Source organism: Syngnathus leptorhynchus, chromosome 3 (assembly GCF_054491065.1).
Source record: "Syngnathus leptorhynchus isolate UIUO chromosome 3, UIUO_Slep, whole genome shotgun sequence".
NCBI lineage: Eukaryota > Metazoa > Chordata > Actinopteri > Syngnathiformes > Syngnathidae > Syngnathus > Syngnathus leptorhynchus.
Window position 1 is genome coordinate 5,559,202 of NC_141197.1, and position 25,822 is coordinate 5,585,023.

The following is a 25,822-nucleotide window of genomic DNA, read 5'->3' on the forward strand; positions in this document are numbered from 1 at the left end:
TCCCTGTTAGGGATGTTCCGACTCTAACTTATTTTGCAAGAACCACACGGGAGACAGTATGCCCTTTGAACACTTGCAAGTGGAGAATTTGTTCGTTACTGTAGATACAGCAATGTCCGAACAAAGTCTGCCGTTGGAGTCATGCAAGAGGCTATTTATTGAGAGAAGAAGGGTGGGGGTGAGAGTGGCCAAGGTGGGGGTGACAATTTACATGTGTGGTGGTCAAGGTGGGGGTGACAATTTACATGTGTGGTGGCCACCTCAGCAAACGGCCAACCACTTCAGAGGGTCAAAACAAAGTTCATCATTCTAGTGTACATCCCAACATAATCATACGATCAAGATAGTTCATAAACCCTAACAGTCCCCACTTCCTGGTCACCACACGACATGTGATCCAGAATGTAGAGTAGGATGGATTCCCTTTCAGGAGGACGGGTTGTATGTGATATCTTTAAACGTGGGGAGACTGATGTGCCTGCAGTCACCACACGGCAGGTTCATTGAAACACACAAGGTTCTCCACCACGAAAAAGTGGCGACCTAGGGAGAACAGACACACACAAATTCTTCTGCGGTTTTGGTTTCTATCCATGGCAGAATATGCAAAGAACTTTAAAAACAGGAGTAGGCTTCTCCAGTACGAGTAGTCCAGTACGAGTAGTCCAGCATGTCCAAAATTCGGCCCCCGGTCAGATTTCATATGGCCTGCAGCTTCGGTCTTATAATGTATTGTTTATGGCCCGTCTGCACTGTCAAACTGAATTAAAAAAAAAAGCATGAAACATGAAACTGTAACTCCTATTACCAAAAGGTAGCAGCACCACCCCTCCCCGCTCTTTTCTGCCATGGGGACTGCAAAGCAAACGAGGAAAGTTGACATTGAGGGCCGTCACTTTCAAGAGAAATGGGAATTACCGTAATTTTTGGACTATAAGTCGCGTTTTTTTATAGTTTGGGTGGGGGGGACTTATCATCATCATCATCGGCGGTCACTCGAGACGAGTATGACAGTCTTCTTCTCAGGGTTGTCTACTTGTGGGTCCGCAGGTGGGCGTAGAGCCCGATCCGGGATCCACATATTTTTGTGCAGTATGGGCAGGAGAAAGTGGTGATGGGTTGTGGGTGTGCTGGAGCCTGTTTTTGTCTTTCCTTACGAAGTTGTCGTTTGGTTTCTGCGACACGGCGGAGTTCCTTTTCGTGATGTGCTGCACCTTCTTGCACCGCTGCCCTCCAGAGGTTCCTGTTCAAGGCGATGCGCTCCCAGTCCTGAGATGTTATTTGGAATTTCTTGAGATTGGTCTTGAGGTTGTCCTTGAAACGTTTCTTTTGCCCACCCGGGGCTCGCGGACCTTTCTCCAGCTGGGAGTATAACATCTGTTTGGGGAGGCGGGTGTCAGCCATGCGGATGAGATGTCCTGTCCATCGGAGTTGGTGCTGCATTATTAAGGTGGTGATGCTCGGTATCCTGGCTTCCTCCAGAATGCTGATGTTTGTGCGTCTGTCCTCCCATTTGATCCTGAGTATTTTCCTCAAGGTTCTCTGGTGGTGTTGCTCAAGAGCTCTTAGGTGCCTGCTGTAGGTTGTCCATGATTCTGCCCCATAAAGTAAGGTGGCGAGAACCACAGCTTTGTAAACCAGGAGCTTGGTGTCAACCCGGAGGTCTCTGTCTTCAAAGACTCTTTTCCGGAGTCTGGCATACGCTCCACTGGCATAGCTCAGGCGATGGTTGACCTCAGAGTCAATGTCCGCCTTGGAGGAGAGAAGGCTGCCGAGGTAGGGGAAGTGGTGGACATATTCAAGTGCAGTGTTGTCCACATTTATGATGGGCAAAGTAGATGGCTGGTTGGGTGGGGGTTGATGTAGCACCTGGGTCTTCTCGGTGTGCACGGTCAGACCCAGGGCTCTGTATGCCTTAGCAAAGGAGTTCAGGATGCCCTAGAGGTCTTCTGCAGAGTGTGCTACAATGGCATTATCATCTGCATACTGGAGCTCCATGACCGTGGTGGTTCTGATCTTGGTTTTGGCTTTGAACCTGTTAAGGTTGAAGAGCCTGCCATCAGTTCTGTACCAAATTGGGATTCCGTGTGGTAGTTCTTTGTCAATGAGATGGAGTATGGTGCCAATGAAGATAGAGAACAGGGTGGGTGCAATGATGCATCCCTGTTTGACCCCTGTCTCTACAGTGAAAGGCTCGGTCAAAGAGCTGTTGTTGAGCACTGTGGCTGTCATTCCGTCATGTAATAATCGCAGTATTCTGACGTATTTATCTGGGCAACCATACCTCAGAAGGATGCTCCAGAGGGCCTGGCGATCCATGGTGTCAAAGGCCTTTGTCAGGTCTATAAAAGCCATGAACAAAGGCTGTTTATGTTCACGGCATTTCTCCTGGAGTTGGCGTGCTGTAAAGATCATGTCTGCAGTGCCTCTAGATGGGCGAAAACCGCGCTGCGATTCTGGGAGAACTTCCTCAGACAATGGCAGTAGGCGATTGGCAAGAACACGAGCAAGTACGTTGCCAACTGTTGAAAGGAGCGAGATGCCCCTATAGTTCCCACAATCCGCTTTGTCCCCTTTCTTGAAAATGGGCACTATCAAAGTGTCCCTGTGCTCCGAGGGGAGTACTTCTTTTTCCCAGACCTTCAAAAAGAGGGAATGGAGGTGGCGCTGGAGCTCTGGTCCACCTTCCTTTAGGACCTCGGCTGGGATCCCATCTGGCCCAGAGGCCTTGTTGTTCTTCAGGCTCCTGATGGCGTCTTGGACCTCTGCTAATGTGGGAGGTTCACCCATGTCTTCCCTGATGGGACTCTGAGGGATATGACTGAGAAGATCTGACTGAATTGTGCTGTCACGGTTGAGGAGTTCCTGAAAGTGCTCTCTCCACCGGTTGTTTATGGACTCATTGCCCTTCAACAGCTCCTGCCCGTCTTTAGAGCGTAGGGGGTTTTGGCTGCGATGGCTTGGCCCGTAGACAGCCTTAGTAGCGCTGAAAAAGCCTCTGGTGTCACCAGAGTCTGCCAAACTCTGGATTTCCAGTGCCCTTTCAGTCCACCAGGTGTTTTTAATCTGTCTGACCCGGCTCTGGACGTCATCCTTAGCTCTGGAGTGAGCCTGTCTCTTTGCTTTGCAGGTGATGTCATTTTGCCAGACACGAAAGGCTTCCCTTTTCTTGGAGATGAGCTGTTCTATCTCTGTGTCATTCTCATCAAACCAGTCCTGATGCTTTCTGGACTTGTGCCCGAGAGTGGCACTGCAGGTATCAAGGATGGAAGACATGAGCAGGCTCCAGTGTTCTTCAATGTCGTCAGGGTATTCCTGATTTAGGCTTTCTCCAAGAGAGGTCTGAAACAGCTGCAGGGCGGAAGTTTTGTTCAGGGTCTCAAGATTTAGTCTCGGCCGGCTCAACTTCTTTTGCAGTCTCCTCTTCCTCTTGAGTCTGATGGACATTGTGGATCGTATCAGGCGGTGATCTGTCCAGCAGGCCTCTGAATCTATCATGGCTTTTGTGATGCTCACGTCGCGCTGATCCCTGGCTCTGACAATGACATAGTCAATAAGATGCCATTGTTTAGAGCGAGGGTGTCTCCATGAGCCCTTGAGTTTGTTCTTCTGGCGAAAGATGGTATTGGTGATGGTAAGGTCGTATTGAGCACATTTGCTAAGAAGCAAAACCCCGTTGGAGTTGATGTTTCCAATGCCTTCCTTTCCAATGGTGCCCTTCCAGAGGTGGTGGTCACGACCCACTCTGGCATTGAAATCTCCCAATATAATAATTTTGTCCTCCTTGGGGATTTTTGACAATACCTCATCCAGACAGGCATAGAAGGCCTCTTTTTCTTCCTCATCGGAAACGAGGGTAGGTGCATAAGCACTAAGAACTGTTGCCGTCTGGTTGTTAGCCAGCACCAGACGGAGGGTCATCAGGCGCTCACTGATTCCCACCGGGAGTTCAGAGAGATGACTGATCAGTTGGTTCTTGATGGCAAAGCCAACCCCATGGATCCTAGGCTCATCTGTGGCCTTTCCTTTCCAGAAGAAAGTGTATCCACCCTTTTCTTCCTTCAGATGACCTTCCTCTGCACATCGGGTTTCTGAAAGAGCAGCTATGTCAATCCGGCATCTTCTCAGTTCCATGGCAATGATGGCAGTTCTCCTCTCCGGCCTGTCTCTGGTTACACTGTCCATTAGTGTGCGCACATTCCATGCTCCAAAATTCATGTTTCTGTGTTTTTGACCGCATGTTGGTGATCCCTCTGAACGCGGTAATCCAGTCGGGAGGTTTGAGGCAGGCTATGTTTAGGGCACCTTTTCTAGCCCCTTCCCCGCCAGGGGTGAGCAGAGTGGATCCTAAAAAGGGCTGCTCAGTCGTGGATGCAGCTACCCAAGAGCTCTTTCTGCCTCGGTCCAAGAGCCCAACGATCATCTAACATCCACCGCCTGATGTGCCAGCTTGTGACTAGGGGCTTCCAGACTTCACAATCCTGCCCCCGTTGCCACTCACTGGTCGCCACAGGACTTTAATCTGGGATGTAAAATGGATTCCCTGAAAAAGACGCCTGTGCGTGACTTTGTTTAACGTGGGGAGACTGGTGCACAGACAGTCACCACACTGTCTTTGACAGATTGGGGTCAGAGTCCAGTGGCAAGGAGACCAAGACGACTGGTGACCCTTTTCTGCTGTAGCCTTCATCCGCCTTCCCAGCCGTTGTGACGCCTCCCCTTAGGTCAGCCATCATCCTCCGCCTGGTCCGCCGTTGAGGTCTTCACTATTTACCCAAAGCTGGGGCTGTTTACCCACAGCAGGGACAGTGGCTGATGGGCAGTAGGGCGTGTCCACATACCGGTGGGCCTACATGCCACATCTCTGGGGCCCACTGCTGCTCCGAGATCCTGCACAATTTAGCCTGGGACCGCAAGGTGCCAGTTACCGTGTGTGGCCACGAGGAGGCGTGTGCAAGTCTTGGCAATGGAGAGGCTATGTACCGGCGGAGGAAGCTTACGCACTCGGCTCCTCTTTTCACCCCCGGAAACAGAGGGCTAGCCGGTGGCGGTAGCTGAAAGCAGAAAAGTGGCAAGCAGAAGCAGCATACAGCATGCACAAACTACAGGCACTACTACTCCAACACTACTGCACTGACGCATCACATGCCCTGTGTACGATACACACACACGGGGGGGATTTATACTCAGCAGCGACTAATATGTGATTTTTTTTCACAAATTTTCAAAATTCTAAAATCCACGATGTAGTGAAACCGCGATAAACGAACCGCAATGTATCAAGGGATTACTGTCATTTAAACTGCAATTGACGTCACCGGCACCGCGCGGCGGTTGTTTACTTAAAGGACAAAGGATTCGATCACGGGATGACGAAGATGACGAAGGGCCCCACGTTTGAAGGATTTAATGATTTGGAGTGACACAAGGTTTGAAAAACGTATTTATGTGATAGTTATTTGATATATTTTATTTCATGTAGCAACTTGTATATGTTTTTATCGTTACAGTTCAGTAGTTGTTGGCTTGTTGAACTCTAGTTAAATAAAGAGCCGTTTACCAAACCCACGTCTTTCCTGGTACTTTGTTAACGCTACAATATAGTTATATACTAGATCTGTGCGGCGCACGCGTGGCGTTGTTGACATAAAGGACAAGGAATTTGATCGATGGATTTTAATTTAGGAGTGACACAGATGGTTTGATAATATTGTTGTTATTTGAAATATACTTTATATATCGCTATATGGGTCTGTGGAATAATTAGAAATGCAACTTACAACGAGTCCGACGTCAGCGGCACATACGCAGCGTTGTTCACATAAAGGACGATCGATGGATTTAATGAATTGGAATAACACAGATGGTTTGATAAACGTGTTATTTATGTAATACTTATTTGAATAACTCTGAAAGTTACGTTAGGCCCGGTCTCAGCTCCTCGTTTGTGTATATGTCACTTTAGCATACCGTATCGTTTAGCCTGTTGTTGCTGGTTCATGTCTGTTCTTGGTGTTGGATTGTGACAAATGAATCTGCCCCAAAAGTGCGATTTATACTCCGGTGTAACTTATATATGTTTTTTTTCACTTTATTGTGCATTTTATGGCTGGTGCGACTTATACTCCGGAGCGACTTATAGTCCGAAAATTACGGTACATTACTTCTTCACTGAAATTCAAGGCAATTGTGTTTGTCTAATTTGTTAAGAGACGGTTGCCTCAGACTAAACATGCTATCACATACGACAAGCTAACAGGGAATAACTGCGCTGATAAAGTGAAGCAGCTCCAAGCTGAACTGGCATCACAACAGCGGTTCATCACGTGGGGCTGTGAGTCAAAAGTAAATCAAAAGTAAATATTACTTAATATTAAATATTACGAAGTGCCCATGTTAATACTGTTGATGTTATGAACCTGTCGACGTGACACAAACTATTACTTTCTGAAAAATATTGTCAATGACAAGAGCAAAATTCACTTGTTTTAAGTTTTAATAATAACAGACAACTTTGCATTACTTATAACTCCTATTTGAAATGTTCATGAGGCAAAAATAAGTTTTAACTCTTGTAAATTTAAGGTATTTCATACAGTTTGTTCAATGTTATCTGACCCTTCAGATATGAATGAAAGGTAGAATTTGTGTTTTTAGAGTTGTTCACATCTGTCTGAGTGGCTTATATTTGATTATTTTGTCATTTAAAACATGAAGACAATTGGCACAATGGAATTTGTTTCATAACAGTGTGTATTTGCATGAAATCTCTGTAGTTAAAAAAACGTCCGAAAAAAAATATTGGCCCCCGGGCCCCTTCACTATATCAAATCTGGCCCTCCTTCCAAAGATTTTAGACACTCCTGGAGTAGTCAAAGCTTCTTTTATTACAGCCAGTCAACCCGCAACCCATAATATATCTATTGTGTCGACGAAAGCCTTTCTTTTTCAGTGATGGGCCAAATGAAGTGAGGCTTCAGAGTCTTGATTGATCAAAGGTGGGTGTGCCAAATGAAGCCTCGATTCAAAGCGTGAATTGGGTAAAAAAAAAAAAAAAAAAAAGACGTGACCTTTCTTAAAAAGGGAGACCACCACCCCAGTCTGCCAATCCAGAGGCACTCTCCCAGATGTCTATGCGATGCTGTAGAGGCGTGTCAGCCAGGACAGCCCCACAACATCCAGAGCCTTTAAAAATTCTGTGCGGATCTCATCCATCCGCAGGGCCTTGCCACCAAGCTGTGAAACTATCTTGGTGACTTCAACCCCAGAGATTGGAGAGCCCACCTCAGAGTTCCCAGGCTCTGCTTCCACCATGAAAGGCGTGTGGTGGGAATTGAGGAGGTCTTTGAAGTATCTCCCGACCGACTCACGATGTACCGAGTCAGCAGCACCCGGTCCCCACTGCACACAATGTTAATGGTGCACTGTTTCTCCCTCCTGAAACATCAGATGGACCAGAATTTTCACAAAGCCGTCCGGAAGTCATTCTCCATGCACTGGCCAAACGTCTCCCATACCTGTGTTTTTGCCTCAACAAATGCCGAAGCCGCGTTCCACTTGGCCATCCGGTACCTATCGGCTCCCTATGGAGTACTACAGAACAAAAAGGCATGATAGGACTCCTTCTTTAGCTTGATGGCATCTCTTACTGCTGGTGTCTACGGCATCTTCCCCCATCATCTGAGCCAACTCACCATTAGGTGGAAATCCGTTGACAGCTCCACCCCTCTTGGCACCTGAGTGTCCAAAACATGTGGCCGCAAATCCGACGACAGGACTACAAAGTCGATCATCAAACTGCAGCCTAGTGCCAATTTCACCCATGGACACCCTTATGTTTGAACATGGTGTTCATTATGGACAATCCATTTGGTCCAATAATAGAACACTCGGATTCTGATTGGGGGGGAGCGTTCGTCCCAATCATGCTCCTCCAGGTCTCACTGTCATTGCTCACGTGAGCATTGAAGTCACTCAGCAGTACGATGGAGTCCTCAGAAGGAGCAGATCGGGGATGAGATCCTGCCCCAAGTGGAGGAGTTCAAGTATCTTGGGGTCTTGTTCATGAGTGAGGGCAGGATGTAGCGCGAGATCGACAGGCGGATCGGTACAGCGTCGGCAGTAATGCGGACTCTGTACCGGTCCATCGTGGTGAAGAGAGAGCTGAGCCAAAAGGCTGTTGGGTCTTCAACATTAACAAAGAATTTCACAGAAGCAGAGACTTGTCTTCAATGGCCACCAGCTTTTGCAAAAGGACCAGAATCAAACACACAGCAAGTGTTGCTCGAAAACCGCACCCTTCTACAGGCTGGCTGCTTTTTATTGAGTAAATATAATAGGTGGAGTTTACACAAATGTATAGCTTCTCATTGTTCACAGCAGTCAGTTCAGCTCATCACTGCAGAAAACCAAGAATGTTATTACTTAAGGCGAGCAGTATAGACCTCTCAATGATGTCATTGTTCAAACCCAGGATGTTCTTGCTTAACGACTCATGGCTCCAGCCATATGCATCCTGTACCATGAAAAACACCATTGTTCTCTTAACATTCTATATCGGTTGGAAACTCCCTGGACACAAGGTCAAACTGCCATACAGCGAACATCTTCCATAAAACCCATGGAATCTAATGATAATGTATAACATTTTCCCAACAAAGGCAAAGCTCTCAATTTACCAGTCGATCTATGCTCCTACCCTCACCTATGGTCACGAGCTATGGGTCGTGACCAAAAGAATGAGATCCAGGATACAAGCGGCCGAAATGAGTTTCCTCCGCAGGGTGTCCGGGCTCTCCCTTAGAGATAAGGTGAGAAGCTCGGTCATCCGGGAGAGATTCGGAGTAGAGCCGCTGCTCCTTCACATTGAGAGTAGTGAGATGAGGTGGCTCGGGCATCTCATCTGGGAGTCCCTCCTAAAGCTGCTGCCCCCGCGACCCGACCCCTGATAAGCAGAAGAAGATGGATGGATTTATAGTTGTTTTGATGAGAGGTTCTGAGATTTATTCGGAGCTATGACGATGACGACAGATGCCGCTATTTCATTGGCTGTAACAGAGTTATTTAGTTACATTTAATAGTGCCGATCAGGTAGCCTCACGCGGAGACAGAAGTCTATGTTGGTGCTGACAGTGACAACGCATCTGTAGAAGGCATTAGGCCTTATAGAGATTTAAACATGCAGACAAAGCATTTTAAGATTACAGCGGTACATGATATATATATATATATATATATATATATATATATATATATATATATATATATATATATATATATATATATATATTTATGTATATTTATACCCCTCCGTGAGTCGTCACCTTATCGTGGTGGAGGGGTTTGCGTGCCCTTATGATCCTAGGAGCCATGTTGTCTGGGGCTTCATGCCCCTGGTAGGGTCACCCATGGCAAAAGGGTCCTAGGTGAGGGGCCAGACAAAGCACGGCTCAGAAGACCCCTTATGATGAAAAAGATATATGGATTTCGTTTTCCCTTGCCCGGACGCGGGTCACCGGGGCCCCTCTCTGGAGCCATGCCTGGAGGTGGGGCTCGAAGGCGAGCGCCTGGTGGCCGGGCCTTCGCTCATGGGGTCTGGTCGGGCATCGCCCGAAAAGAAAACGTGGGTCCCCTTTCCCATGGGTTCACCACCTGTAGGAGGGGCCAAAGGGGTCGGGTGCAAAGTGAGCTGGGCGGCGGCCAAAGATGGGGACCTTGGCGGTCCGATCCCCGGCTGCAGAGGCTGGCTCTAGGGACATGGAATGTCACCTCTCTGGCTGGAAAGGAGCCCGAGCTGGTGTGTGAGGCAGAAAGGTTCCGACTAGACATAGTCGGACTTGCCTCCACACATAGTTTGGGCTCTGGTACAAGCCCTCTCGAGAGGGGCTGGACTCTCTTCCACTCTGGAGTTGCCCACGGTGAGAGGCGTTGAGCAGGTGTTGGCAAATTTATTGCCCCCCGGCTGGGCGCCTGCACATTGGTGAGCGAGAGGGTAGCCTCCCTCCGCCTTCGGGTGGGGGGACGGGTCCTGACTGTTGTTTGTGTCTATGCACCGAACGGCAGCTCAGAGTACCCACCCTTCTTAGAGTCCCTGGAGGAAGTGCTGGAGAGCGCTCCTTCTGTGGACTCCATCGTTCTACTGGGTGACTTCAATGCTCACGTGGGCAATGACAGTGAGACCTGGAAGGGCGTGATTGGGAGGAACGGCCCACCCGATCTGAACCCGAGCGGTGTTCTAATATTGGACTTCTGTGCTCGACACGGCTTTTCTATAATGAACACCATGTTCAAGCATAAGGGTGTCCATGTGTGCACTTGGCACCAGGACACCCTAGGCCGCAGTTCGTTGATCGACCTTGTAGTCGTGTCATCGATTTGCGGCCGCATGTTTTGGACACTCGGGTAAAGAGAGGGGCGGAACTGTCAACTGATCACCACCTGGTGGTGGGTTGGCTCTGATGGTGGGGGAAGATGCCGGTCCGACCGGGCAGACCCAAACACTCTGTGAGGGTCTGCTGGGAACGTCTGGCAGAATCCCCTGTCAGGAAGAGCTTCAACTCCCACCTCCGGCAGAGCTTTTCCCACGTCCCGGGAGAGGCGGGGGACATTGAGTCCGAGTGAACCTTGTTCCGCGCCTCCATTGTTGAGGCAGCCGACCGGAGCTGTGGCCGTAAGGTTGTTGGTGCCTGTCGTGGCGGCAATCCCCGAACCCGCTGGTGGACACCGGCGGTAAGGGATGCCGTCAAGCTGAAGAAGGAGTCCTATAGGGCCTTTTTGGCCTGCGGGACTCCGGAGGCAGCTGACAGGTACCAGATGGCCAAGCGGAACGCGGCTTCGGCGGTTGCTGAGGCAAAAACTCGGGCGTGGGAGGAGTTTGGCGAAGCCATGGAGAATGACTTCCGGACGACTTCGAGGAAATTCTGGTCCACCATCCGGCGTCTCAGGAGGGGGAAGCAGTGCACGGTCAACACTGTTTACAGTGGAGATGGTGTGCTGCTGACCTCGACTCGGGATTTCGTGAGTCGGTGGGGGGAATACTTCGAAGACCTCCTCAATTCCACCGACACGCCTTCCTTTGTGGAAGCAGGGCCTGGGGACTCTGAGGCGGACTCTCCAATTTCGGAGGTCGAAGTCACTGAGGTAGTTAAAAAACTCCTTGGTGGCAAGGTCCCGGGGGTGGATGAGATCCGCCCGGAGTTCTTAAAGGCTCTGGATGTTGTGGGGCTGTCTTGGCTGACACGCCTCTACAACATTACGTGGACATCGGGGACGGTGCCTCTGGATTGGCAGACTGGGGTGGTGGTTCCCCTCTTTAAGAAGGGGGACCGGAGGGTGTGTTCCAATTACAGGGGAATCACACTCCTCAGCCTCCCTGGTAAGGTCTATTCAGGGGTGCTGGAGAGGAGGATCCGTCGGGAGGTCGAACCTCGGATTCAGGAGGAGCAGTGTGGCTTTCGTCCTGGCCGTGGAACAGTGGACCAGCTCTACACCCTCGGCAGGATCCTTGAGGGTGCATGGGACTTCGCCCAACCAGTCCACATGTGCTTTGTGGATTTGGAGAAGGCGTTCGACCGTGTCCCTCGGGAGGTTCTGTGGAGGGTGCTTCGGGAGTACGGTGTGCTGAGCCAACTGATAAGGGCGGTTCGGTCCCTGTATCACCGATGCCAGAGTTTGGTCCGCATTTCCAGCAGTAAGTCGGATTCGTTCCCAGTGAGGGTTGGACTCCGCCAAGGCTGCCCTTTGTCACCGATTCTGTTCATAATTTTTATGGACAGAATTTCTAGGCGCAGCCGAGGCGTTGAGGGGGTCCGGTTTGGGGACCTCAGCATCGCGTCACTGCTTTTTGCAGATGACGTGGTGCTGTTGGCTTCTTCAGTCCGTGATCTCCAGCTCTCACTGGAGCGGTACGCAGCCGAGTGTGAAGCGGTCAGGATGAGGGTCAGCACCTCCAAATCCGAGTCCATGGTCCTCGGTCGGAAAAGGGTGGAATGCCCTCTCCGGATCGGGGATGAGATCCTGCCCCAAGTGGAGGAGTTCAAGTATCTTGGGGTCTTGTTCACGAGTGAGGGCAGGATGGAGCGTGAGATCGACAGGCGGATCGGTGCAGCGTCGGCAGTAATGCGGACTCTGTACCGGTCCGTCGTGGTGAAGAGAGAGCTGAGCCAAATGGCAAAGCTCTCGATTTACCGGTCGATCTACGCTCCTTCCCTCACCGATGGTCACGAGCTATGGGTCGTGACCGAAAGAACGAGGTCCAGGATACAAGCGGCTGAAATGAGTTTCCTCCGCAGGATGTCCGGGCTCTCCCTTAGAGATAGGGTGAGAAGCTCGGTCATCCGGGAGAGACTCAGAGTAGAGCCGCTGCTCCTCCACGTTGAGAGGAGCCAGATGAGGTAGCTCGGGCATCTCATCAGGATGCCTCCTAGACGCCTCCCCGGGGAGGTGTTCCGGGCATGTCCCACCGGTAGGAGGCCCCGGGGACAACCCAGGACGTGCTGTAGAGACTACGTCTCTCGGCTGGCCTGGGAACGCCTTGGGATTCCCCGGGATGAGCTGAAGGAAGTGGCTGGGGAGAGGGAGGTCTGGGAGTCCCTCCTAAAGCTGCTGCCCCCGCGACCCGACCCCGGATAAGCGGAAGATGATGATGATGATATATATATCATATATATATATATATACCGGTCATATATATATATATATATATATATATATATATACATACTGCTCAAAACAATTAAAGGAACACTTTGTAAACACGTCAGATTTCAGTGGTAAAAAAAAAAGTTGGTCTATACTGATATGAACAGTATAATGTCTCAGGAACAAAAGAATGCCACATATTTTGATGGAAATAAAGGTTTTCAGCCTACAGAGGGCTCAATATATAGACACCCCAAAAATCAAAGTGAAAAAATGATGTGGCAGGCTTGTCCATTTTGCCTAAAATCAATTTCTGCAATTCAAAACTATTTTTAATATCTCGTGTTGCCCCCACATGCTTGTATGCATGCTTGACAACGTCGCGGCATGCTCCTAATGAGACGACTGCCGTTCTCTAGTAAGAGGTCTGTTCGTCCCTCCATGGAAATGCCTCCCCAGACCATCACTGACCCACCACCGAACCGGTCATACTGAATGATGTTGCAGGCAGCATAGCGCTCTCTTTGGCTTCTCCAGACTCTTTCACGTCTATCACAGGTGCTCAGGGTAAACCTGCTCTCATCTGTGAAAAGCACAGGGCGCCAGTGGCGGACTTGTCAATTCTGGTGTTCTATGGCAAATGCCAATCGAGCGCCACGGTGCTGAGTAGTGAGCATAGGGCACACTACAGGACGTTATGCCCTCAGGTCACCCTCGTGAAGTCTGTTTCTGACTGTTTGGGCAAAATCATTCACACCAGTAGCCTGCTGAAGGTCATTCTGTAGGGCTCGGGCAGTGCTCAACCTGTTTCTCCTTGCACAAAGCAGCGGATATCGGTCCTGCTGATGGGATGAGGACTGTCTACGGCCCTGTGCAGCTCTCCTAGAGTAACTGCCTGTCTCCTGGAATCTCCTCCATGCTCTGGAGATTGTACTGGGAGACACATCAAATCTTCTTGCAACAGCATGCATGGATGTGTCATCCTGGAGGAGTTGGACAATCTGCGCAACTTCAGGAGGGTTAAGAAATCGCCTCATGCTTCTAGTTGTGATAATGACTCTTGCCAAAGTCAACACTTGTGGAAAAACAGTTAAAAAAGATCAAGAGGGAGGAGCTTGAAATGGCCTCCACCTGCAAAACCAGTCCTGTTTTCCTGTTTTGGGGACCATCTCGTTATTGCCCCTCTAGTGTACCTGTTGTTAATTCCATCAACACTAATGCAGCTGAAAGTGATTAACAACCCCCTCTGCCACGTGCCTGACCAAAACCTTATCAGAAAAGTGTAATTGAATTCATGCCATACCCTGATAAGAAAACTGTTCCTTTAATTTTTTTGAGCAGTGCTCAAATATATATATATATATATATATATATATATATATATATATATATATATATATATATATATATATATATATATATAATTACGTAATAACGTATAGTTTGGAAAAGCAATAATTAAAGTGTTCTTGAACTGTTCTGCCGAGTATGAGTGTCTGGTTGTGTACATGTGATGCATGATCATGATCTAGTTTTCGGTTGGGGGAAGTAAGTTGTAATGTCTCTACCAAAGCTTAGACCAAACCTATGCCTTTGTGTCTGATGTTCTTTCATGAGTTTATTCAACATAAATCGGACCCAAGAAAGTCGTTCATTTCAAAGTCGTAATTTGCATTCCAGTTCAATAGGTGGCGGTAATGACACAAAAGAACAGCTGCTGGTGAACCCAAATTGACAAGTTCTCGTTGACTACAAACCGGGAAAATTTTGAAAGTTGGTCGGTGTGGGCGCTGGTCGCTTTCACAAGCGCAACAATCCTATTTGTATAACATTTCTTTCATGTACTGCAGAATCTCAATGGCGCAAGAAATATATGACGATCGATCGGCTGGAAGAATTTTGAATGGAAGTCAGAAGGAAAACACCGTCGTTGGACACTCGACTGTCAGAGATGAAGCCTGTGAAGAAAGTAACCCAGCGAGTCCTGAAGCTGAACGCAATATGGAGCATATAACTCAAGGTCTGTGCAACATCTTAAGCTTCATTTTATTTGGCAACCTGCAATAATGCTATTATTAGGGTGACCAGACGTCCTCATTTTACAGGACATGTCCTACTTTCGAGCCCTAAAAAATATGTCCGAGGGAATTTCAAAACCGTCCGGGATTTTGTTGGACTACCTCAAACATTATACATGGATAGTATATATTCAATAGAATTGCCACTCCGTTCGATTTCACTCAATTCCAGGTTTTCTGTATAGTTCGCAAATAAATCCTCAAATCTAGTCACTTTGCTACGAAGAAAGGTGGGCTGTCCAGTGTTCACCGAGTGTAAACAAGCAATGCCAAAACGAAAATGCACGTTCACGGAGGAGTTGATTAAAAAAAATTCCAGTGCTTTCGCCAGGGGCGTGATCCTTATGAAACTGAGTGCTTGACGTGCAATGCAGGCACTTACGTGTTTGTGGCAAATAAGGTGCCGACGCACCCCGGAAGAGGAGGACTGAAGAGGAGCCCTCTCTTCTTCTTCAAATGCTGCACTGATGGCCGTATTTCTTTAGTCTTTTTTTTTACTTAGTGTACCACTATCAAACTAGTTAGTGTTAGTATAAATATGTTTTTGTTAGTGTATATATGTTGTTTTGTGTTATTCGGGCCAATAAATGCAATTGCTAAATAGCAGGTTTGTCCAATGTCCGGTCCGCGGGCCAGATTCGACCCTCGGTCAGATTTCATACGGCCCGCAGCTTCGGTCTTATAATGTATTATTTATGGCCCCCTTGGACTGTCAAACTGAATTTAAATAAAATCATGAATCTTGAAACTGTAAAGGTGGCAGCACCACCCCTCTCCGCTCATTTCTGCCATGGCGACTGCAAAGGAAACGTGGAAAGTTGACATTGAGGGCCATCGCGTTCTAGAGAAATGGGAATTACGTTACTTCTTCACTGAAAATCAAGGCAATTGTGTTTGTCTAATTTGTAAAGAGATGGTTGCATTGTTTAAGGATTTCAACCTAAAGAGGCACCATCAGACTAGACATGCTAACACATACGACAAGCTAACAGGGAGTGACCGCGCTGATTTAGTGAAGCAGCTCCAAATTGAACTGGCATCACAACAGCAATTCATCACGTGGGGCCATGAGTCAAAAGTAAATCAAAAGTAAATATGACTTAATATTAAATATTTTGAAGTGGCCATGTTAATACTGTTGATGTTATGAACCTGTAGACGTGGCACAAACTATTACTTTCTGAAAAATATTGTAAATGACAAGAGCAAAATTCACTTGTTTTAAGTTTTAATAATAACAGACAACTTTGCATAACATAACTTCTATTTAAAACGTTCATGAGGCAAAAATTATTTTAGGCTCTTGTAAATTTAAGGTATTTCATACAGTTTGTTCAATGTTATCTGACTCTTCAGATATGAAAAGGCAGAATTTGTGTTTTTAAGTTGTTCACCTCTGTCTGAGTGGGTTATATTTGGTTATTTTGTCATTTAAAAAATAAAGACAATTAGGACAACAAAATTTGTTTCATAACAGTGTGTATTTGCATGAAATTTCTGGAGTTAAAAAAATGTGCCCCTTCACTTTATCAAATCTGGCCCTCCTTGCAAAACCTTGCCCCCCCCCCCCTCACTATACAGAAACCATCATATGTTATTACACAAATGACCCCCCCCCCAAAAAAAAAGACAAAAAAACAAAATCAACGATACAGAAAAACCTGGAATTGAGTGTAATGGAACTGAGTGGCAATTCTATTGACAATGGACTGTACATGTATTTTGTTTGAGGCATCCATCCATCTTCTTCCGCTTATCCGGGGTCGGGTCGCGGGGGCAGCAGCTTTAGGAGGGACTCCCAGACCTCCCTCTCCCCAGCCACTTCATCCAGCTTATCCCGGGGGATCCCAAGGCGTTCCCAGGCCATCTGAGAGACATAGTCTCTCCAGCGCGTCCTGGGTCGTCCCCGGGGTCTCCTCCCGGTGGGACATGCCCAGAACACCTCCCCAGGGAGGTGTCCAGGAGGCATCCTGATGAGATGCCCGAGCCACCTCATCTGGCTCCTCTCAACGTGGAGGAGCAGCGGCTCTACTCCGAGTCTCTCCCGGATGACCGAGCTTCTCACCCTATGTCTAAGGGAGAGCCCAGACACCCTGCGGAGGAAACTCATTTCGGCCGCTTGTATCCTGGACCTCATTCTTTCGGTCACGACCCATAGCTCGTGACCATAGGTGAGGGTAGGAGCGTAGATTGACCGGTAAATCGAGAGCTTTGCCATTTGGCTCAGCTCTCTCTTCACCACAACGGACCGGAACAGAGTCCGCATTACTGCCGACGCTGCACCGATCCGCCTGTCGATCTCGCGCTCCATCCTGCCTTCACTCGTGACCAAGACCCCAAGATACTTGAACTCCTCCACTTGGGGCAGGATCTCATCCCCGATCCAGAGAGGGCATTCCACCCTTTTCCGACCGAGGACCATGGACTCGGATTTGGAGGTGCTGACCCTCATCCCGACCGCTTCACACTCGGCTGCGAACCGCACCAGTGAGAGCTGGAGATCACGGCCTGAAGAAGCCAGCAGCACCACGTCATCTGCAAAAAGCAGTGACGCGATGCTGAGGTCCCCAAACCGGACACTCTCAACGCCTCGGCTGCCCCTAGAAATTCTGTCTAGAAAAATTATGAACAGAATCGGTGACAAAGGGCAGCCTTGGCGGAGTCCAACCCTCACTGGGAACGAATCCGACTTCCTGCCGGAAATGCGGACCAAACTCTTGAACTTTTCTGCTTCACACACCAGCTCGGGCTCCTTTCCAGCCAGAGACGTGACATTCCATGTCCCTAGAGCCAGCCTCTGCAGCCGGGGATCGGACTGCCAAGGTCCCCATCTTTGGCCACCGCCCAGCTCACTTTGCACCTGACCCCTTTGGCCCCTCCTACAGGTGGTGAACCCATGGGAAGGGGGACCCACGTTTTCTTTTCGGGCTATGCCCGACCGGACCCCATGGGCGAAGGCCCGGCCACCAGGCGCTCGCCTTCGAGCCCCACCTCCAGGCCTGGCTCCAGAGAGGGGCACCGGTGACCCGCGTCCGGGCGAGGGAAAACTAGGTCCATATATTTTACTCGTCATAAGGGGTCTTCTGAGCCGTGCTTTGTCTGGCCCCTCACCTAGGACCCTTCTGCCATGGGTGACCCTACCAGGGGCACGAAGCCCCAGACAACATGGCTCCTAGGATCATAGGGGCACGCAAACCCCTCCACCACGATAAGGTGACGACTCACGGAGGCAGTACAACAAAATCCCAGACGATTTTGAAATTCCCCACGGACATTTTTTGTAGGGCTCAAAAGTAGGTCATGTCCGGGAAAACGAAGACGTCTGGTCACCCCATTATAGATAGAGAGATCGTTAGAGAGACCGAGAGCGACTATATTCCATTCTATTTTAAATGCGGCAGCTCTTTTCCAAAATGAAGGGAAAGCTCACGATGATGCAAGTGATGATGGGGATGAAGATGATGATGATGATGACGACGACAGTGGCACAGACAACTTTAACGCTAAGACAGGAACCCAGCTTCAGAGATCTGAGCACAATGGAGGAATCAACTCAACTTTACCAGACACATTCAAAACAGACCATCTCCTGTTTTATGAAAGGTTCAAAGCCTACCAGGACTTCATACTAGGTAAGAATGTGAATAGCTATTTTAGTTACAAGCTCAGTGTGACGTCAGCTACTAGCAGATCTTGCAGTCGTGCATGCGTGTGCTATGGTAAAATTTTGGGGACGAGCAAACTGGTTTTCAAACTGGGTGGAAAACAACGTAGAAAGCTGTTGCCTCATTGGTAGCGATGTCAAAAAGCTTCATGTTCATTACTCAAATAGAAATATAGATAGTGGGATTCAAATATACTCTAGTAGGAGTTTAAGTATTAATTCCAGCTTTCTACTTAAGTAAATGTATAAACGCAATTGTTTTAAAACTATTTAAAAGTATAAAAGTAAAGGTATTGCAAAGGAGGAAAATGCTGTCTAAACATGTTTTTTTTTTTAATTAAACTCATTAGTTAGTCTACCCCACACCAAAGTTATTGACTTGACAATAAGTACAAATTGCTGTGCAATAATATCCTGCTCTCGACGCTTTATCTATGAATTGTCTATATTATGTGTACTGTGTCCTCTCTGCATCCATTGCAGCCTGGTCATCCTGGAAGAGGGATCCTCCCATCTGTGGTCTCTTCTCAAGGTTTCTCATTTCCCCTAGTAGGAGTTTTGAGTTTTACCTTGCCCTCCTGGGAGTTTAAGATCAGAGGGATGTTTGAGAATAATTGTCAATTTTTGCACGTCCTGAATGTCGTTAGTCACCTAAATGTTGGACAGAGGCTGAGATCTACCGGAGTCAAATTCCTTGTTTGGCATGCCCCAAACCTGGCCAATAAACTTCTTGAATCTTGAAACGCTTGTGCCGCATCATAGGGGCCTATTGTGCACATCTTCCCCCATTTTTTAAACTCAATGCCATAATGACTTTAATGTTAAAATATAAATGTTCATCAAAGTCTACCTGTTTCAGCTCCATATATTCCCATTGAACCTAATCACATTTCGTAGACCTACAAGTTAAACGTATATTATTAAATGTTTCATCAAAGTCTTCCTGTTTCAGCTCCATATATCCCCATTAAACTTAATCACATTTTTTTTGTTACGCATCTTGATTGGGCTGAAAGTACACCATTGCTTCTTAAATCCATTTATTCTAGAATTCATTTATCAAAAAAAAATAACACAACTGATTAATGAAGCAAATCTATAGTGTCATTTTCCCATCTGATTAATGAAGCAAATCTATAGCGTAATTTTGCCCATTACTACCTACATGGCAAATAGGTGCCATGTTTACTACTGAGCATTAACGTGTTTCATGGCGCATATAATGCGTGTTTTTGTTGTCTTTAAGTCAAGTAAGTATTCAGTTAGTTAAGAGAAAAGGGGGCTGCATTTGTTTGCATTTTTTTTGGGGTCCTCAGCTGTCAATAATCATTAAGTTATAAATGTTATTATTTATTCAGTGGCTGAGAAAATATTATAAATATATTTTATAATAAAGTATTGGACACACTTAACTGGGCCTATACAGATTTCTGACAGGGCTACGAGAGGTCCTAGCATAACACAACATAAAATAAATAAATAAATAAATAAAACCCCAAAGAAACATAAAAAAACAACACCACCATGAACACAACAGGGACATTTGCAATGTTTGTGGAATGAATAAATGTTCCATTTTTTATCTCATAGATTACACAGATTACATATAGTACGGACCCAGAAAAGGTAAACATATTACTGTATTTTCCGGACTATAAATTGCTCTGGAGTACAAGTCGCACCAGCAATAAAATGCATAATAAAGAAGAAAAAAACATGTCTCACTGGAGTATAAATCTCATTTCTGGGGTGGATTTTATTTCACAAAATCCAACACCAAGAACAGACCTGAATAGGCAACAAAGGGGAAAACGATATGGTATGCTAACGTTACATAAACGAGGAACTGAGAACGTGCCTGACGTAACATATGAACTGTTATTCAAATAACTATAACATAAATAACACGTTTATCAAACCATCTGTGTCACTCCAAATCATTAAATCCAACGAAATCTTTGTCCTCTGTAAACAACGCCATTGCTAACTGGCAATAAATACATGCGGCGCTGAGGTCAGACTCATTGTCACTTGCAGTTCCCATTATTCTATACGCCTATACAACTATATAAAAACTATATGTCAAATAATTATAACATAAAAAACTATTTTATTGAACCATTTGCATCAGTCCAAATCATTAAATCCAACGAAATCTTCGTCCTCGTGTCATTTATAAACAACGCCGCTGCTGATTCCGGAAGGTCAGACTCAATGTCAGTGGCAGCTCCAATTATTTCACAGGCCTAGTGCGCCTTCATGCGGTTTAAAGTGAAAATAACAGATCAACTATCTGTTGATAGTAAGTAAGTAAGTAAGTAGTACTAAGTACTTAGTAAGTAAGTAATGTGTTCATCATCATCATAGCTTGTCACACCAAACAGCCAACCATTCTAGGGTGTTCTGATTCACATTCAGCAAGTCAGCATTGTTCAGGCTGCATGATAAGGAGCACGCTCGGAGGATATGTATGATGGTCTAGGCGCCCTCTACTTATCCAATTACCACCCACAAGATCGCAATTGGTTGGACTGTTTTGGTTTGTAATGTTGGTCTCCTTACGGAGTAATAATGTGTTAATCAATCAATCAAGTCAAGTTTATATAGCCCTAAATCACAAGCAGTCTCAAAGGGCTCTGTCCTCTGCATTTAACCCATCCCCATGTGATTTTTGATCCATCCCCTGGGGGAGAGGGGAGCAGTGAGCAGCAGCGGCGCCGCGCTCGGGAATCATTTTTGGTGATCTAACCCCCCAATTCCAACCCTTGCAGGGAGGCAATGGGTTCCATTTTTATAGTCTTTGGTATGACCCGGCCGGGGTTTGAACCCACAACCTTCCAGTCTCAGGGCGGACACTCTACTACTAGGCCACTGAGCTGGTTAATAATTTCACATATAAGTTGCTCCTGATTATAAGTCGCACCCCTAGGCCAAACCATGAAAAAAAAAATGTGATTTATAGTCCGGTGCATTTATGGTGCATTCCACCGATATGACATGGTTACAAGAGCCCTTTGCACAGACCAACTCCTCGTGCCAAAATGAGTTTCCTCCATTCATTTCCTCTTTGAGATGGGAGGAAGAGTTTGGGAATCTAGGGCTCACAGTAGAGCCAGGGAAAGTTTAGGGAAAAGCCGCGACTTTAATCTGAAAGTCCAAACTAACATCATTCCAGAACAAGAACGTAACTGACCAGTATATCAAATTTGCCTTAAGAAACACAATAGATTTTGTAGTTAATCAACCTGTGTTTTGTCAGATACCAGGTTGACATTGCAAATAAGAATCTGCTCTAAATTATTGTATTTGGATAAATGAAGTTTGAAACCGCGATAAACAAACCATGATGTAGCAAGGGATTACTGTCATTTGAACTGCAAGTGACGTCAGTGGCGCGGCGGTTGTTAACATAAAGGACAAAGGATTCGATCACAGGATGACGAAGATGAAGGACGGCCCCACGTTTGAAGGATTTAATGATTTGGAGTGACACAAGGTTTGAAAAACGTATTTATGTTATAGTTATTTGATATATGTTATTTCGTGTAGCAACTATGTTTTTATCTTTACAGTTCAGTAGTTGTTGGCTCGTTGAACTCTTGTTTTGTTAAATAAAGAGTCATTTACCAAACACACATCTTTCCTGGTACTTTAACGCTACAATATAGTTATATACTAGATCTGTGCGGCGCACGTGCGGCATTGTTGACATAAAGGACTAGGAATTTGATCGATGGATTTAATGATTTGGAGTGACACAGATGGTTTGATAATATTGTTATATAAACCCACGTCTTTCCTGGTACTTTGTTAACGCTACAATATAGTTATATGCTAGATCTCTGCAGCGCACGCACGGCGTTGTTGACATAAAGAACGAGGAATTTGATCCATGGATTTAATGATTTGGAGTGACACAGATGGTTTGATAGTGTTGTTGTAATATGATAGTTATTTGAAATATACTTTATATATCGTTATATGGGTCTGTGGAATAATTAGAAATGCAACTTACAACGAGTCCGACGTCAGTGGCGCGGCGCATATGCGGCGCCTACGCAGCATTATTTACATAAAGGACGATCGATTGATTTAATGAATTGGAGTCACACAGATGGTTTGATAAACGTGTTATTTAAGTAATACTTATTTGAATAACTCTGAATGTTACGTCAGGCCCGTTCTCAGCTCCTCGTTTGTGTATATGTCACGTTAACATACCGTATCGTACAGCCTGTTGCTGGTTCATGTCTGTTCTTGGTGTTGGATTTTGACAAATACATTTGCCCCAAAAGTGCGACTTATACTCCGATGTGACTTATATATGTTTTTTTTCACTTTATTGTGCATTTTATGGCTGGTGCGACTTATACTCCAGAGCGACTTATAGTCCAAAAAATACGGTATGCATTTTAGGTTCATCTTACTGACCGTTGAAACAAAAAAATGCAAGAAAATTAAGACGAAAAACATTGTTTCAATATTTTACTTTTTATTCAGCACAACAAACAAAAAAGTTAACCTCACAGTCATTTTCTCACGAATGTGTTGTGAAAAGAGAGATAAATATTAACTACGGAATACACTCTTATGAGATTGGTGTTTTTAAGGCACCAAACATGTTGCATTGTATTGTTGTACTTTATTGTGGCATATTGTTGCCAGGGTAAAACAATCTTGGATATACTGCCATAAAATAACTAAATTATACATGTTTGCTTTTCTGTACATGTCCATTTAGCCTTCTTTGTTTCCTTTTTAATAATTAGGTGACTGCAAGCCTTCAGAAGTAAAATCCTTTACTGCTGACTACTTGAAAAAAGTGGTACAGTCATTCGGTTGGCAAGCTCTGTGGTCTGCGGAGTTGTTTGATGTTCTTGTAGAGGTGAGACATTCCATGTGTTTTTCTATTATTTTCAAGTGAAAATGAACATTCCATTTGAGCAATATTTAAATAATAGAAACCACGACATGTAGTAATGACATGAAATGTTCTATGAGGCAGGACATTACAAAACTAAAACAAGGTGATGTACGCCTCATAATGGGTTTCTTGGCCCCAGAGCTCGTCACGTTTACATTGTATTGAAGATGTACAGTGATCCCTCGTTTATCACAGATAGTTGGTTCAAAGACCACCCGCGAGAGGTGAGAATCTGCGATGTAAAGTCAATTGTTACAATATCCACACAAAACTTTTACGAATCTTTATTGTATTTTTAAACATGATTGTATTTTTCAAAACCCTTTTTTTTTTTAAACATTTTAAAGTCTAACTGACTTTCAAAAACATTCTTATTTATTTATATATTTATACTACTATTGTAAGGTCAGATGCCAAACTCGTTAGGTGGTGCCATGACTTTGTCCTCACTTTCTGGAATTACAAAGGAGTCTTCCCTTGGTTCTTTTCCTGGTGGTCGTGTGAGAAACGTAGTGATAGGCAGCTGCTGACGTTGCTTTTTTCCCTAAGTTAAGATGCATTTATACACGTGCAGCGCTCTGTCGACTGCATTTCTGAATTGCAACACACAAATCATCTCTGGGTCCCATTCCTCCACCACCCTCTGAAGATCTTTTGCAGATCGCATTATGGTTGCTAGATGTTCGAGTGTTCGACCGACTTCTTCTGAATCATCTTATTTGCCTTCTGCTTCGTCCCCACTCTCTGACCTTGTCAGCTCAGCCAGATTTTCATCTGTTAGCAGTTCTCCTTGGCAATTGAGGTGCCTGCTAACATCATCCTCATTCATTTCAGAAATGCCTACTCCTTTGACTTGCTTTCCTAGCTTTATTAACTGCACTACTGATAGCGGAATGACAAATTTCTTCAAAGGTACTTATATCCTTTATAGTCGTGGACCACTTCTAGCCACAATTTCTCATCTTCATCTCCCTCAGCATGTTCTCGATGTGCTTGAGACATATTACTATACTCAACGCCTTCCACTACTGCTGCACCGAAAAGTTCATTTCAGTGTCTATGGATTCAACCAGGTCTTGCATGGTGTGCTTGGTGTACAGTGCCTTAAACGCACAAATAACACCCTGGTCCGTTGGTTGGATGAGGGATGTGGTTCTTGGAGGCAATAATTCAATGCACACACCTTAGGCCAGGCATGTCCAAAGTCCGGCCCGCGGGCCAATTGCGGCCCGTGGTCAAATTTCATCAGGCCCGCAGCCTCTGTGATAAAATCTTTAGTATGTGGCCCGCCGACATTGTTGACCAGCGCTTTAATACACGCGTACCAAAGCTATTTAATATTTATGCCGCAGAAATGTAATCTCGCGCGACCCGGCGTGATTTCACAGCGAGAACATGACTCCAGCTGTCCTGCTATGCGGAGCATGCGCAAGTCAAATGCAGAAATAAACCCGTTGTAAAAAGGGTACGCGCGAACCGGCTGCGTGAACCCTGTGAAATGTTCATGAGGCGAACATAATTTTAAACTCATGTAAATTTAAGGTATTTCATACAGTTTGTTCAATGTTATTGTATTTTATGTATTACTTATAACTCCTGTTTAAAATGTTCATGAGGCAAAAATAATTTTAAACTCATGTAAATTTCAGGTATTTCATACAGTTTGTTCAATGTTATCGGACTCTTCAGATATGAATGAAAGGCAGAATTTGTGTTTTTAGAGTTGTTCACATCTGCCTGAGTGGCTTATATTTGGTTATTTTGTCATTTAAAAAATAAAGACAATTGGGAGAATGAAATTTGTATTATAATAGTGTTTATTTGGATGAAATTGTAGTTAAAAAAATGTCCGAAAAAACTACTGGCCCCCGGGCCCCTTCACTTTATCAAATCTGGCCCTCCTTGCAAAAAGTTTGGACACCCCTGCCTTAGGCACTCAGGCCTCCAGCGTTGTCCATCAGTAGTAGCACATTAAAATTTAGCCCCTTTTCAACGAGGTAAACCCTGAGTTTGGAGATGAAGCACTTATGGAACCAAACTTTTGACAATGACTTGGTTATTCAAGCTTTCGGATAGTGCATCCAATACACTGGGAGAACATTCATGTTTTTGTTCTTGAGGGCTCTTGGAACCTTTGATTTATAAATTAGCACTGGCTGTGCCATATGCCTATCAGCATTGCCACACATTAGGAGCGTGAAGCGATCCTTGGAGACCTTAAACCCAGGTGCTTTGCTCTTTTCCTTTATGATGAATGTTCTTTATGGCATACTCTTCCAAAAAGCCAGTCTCATCCATGTTCAACACCTGTTCAGGCATATAGCGCCCTTCTTCAATGATAGACTTAAAAGTCTCATTTTTATACACCTCTGCGCCAACTTTGTCTGCAGAGACCGCTTCTCCATGGAACTAAACACTCTTCAGGTGGAATCTCATGATGAACCTCTCAAACCAACCCTTGCTAGCAGTGAAAGAAATGCGTTGACTAGTAGGAGGAGATCCCTGTGATGTTGACGG

At 45.8% G+C, this 25,822-nt stretch overlaps 1 protein-coding gene across 4 annotated transcripts in view; it reads left to right on the top strand.

Annotated features, from left to right (window-relative positions):
• The first annotated feature begins 14,267 nt into the window (after positions 1-14,267).
• shcbp1 (SHC SH2-domain binding protein 1) overlaps positions 14,268-25,822 on the top strand; it is a 53,170-nt gene continuing 41,615 nt past the window's right edge. Inside the window, exons 1-4 of one of the 4 annotated variants that reach the window (XM_085908282.1) lie at positions 14,268-14,416; positions 14,490-14,659; positions 18,119-18,349; positions 23,151-23,266. In XM_085908282.1, the coding sequence (XP_085764408.1) occupies positions 14,497-14,659; positions 18,119-18,349; positions 23,151-23,266 (510 nt within the window). In that variant the 5' untranslated portion in view covers positions 14,268-14,416; positions 14,490-14,496. Of the gene's footprint in view, positions 14,660-18,118; positions 18,350-23,150; positions 23,267-25,822 lie in introns of all 4 variants that reach the window. The other 3 variants (XM_085908281.1, XM_085908280.1, XM_085908283.1) reach the window with 3 other exon arrangements.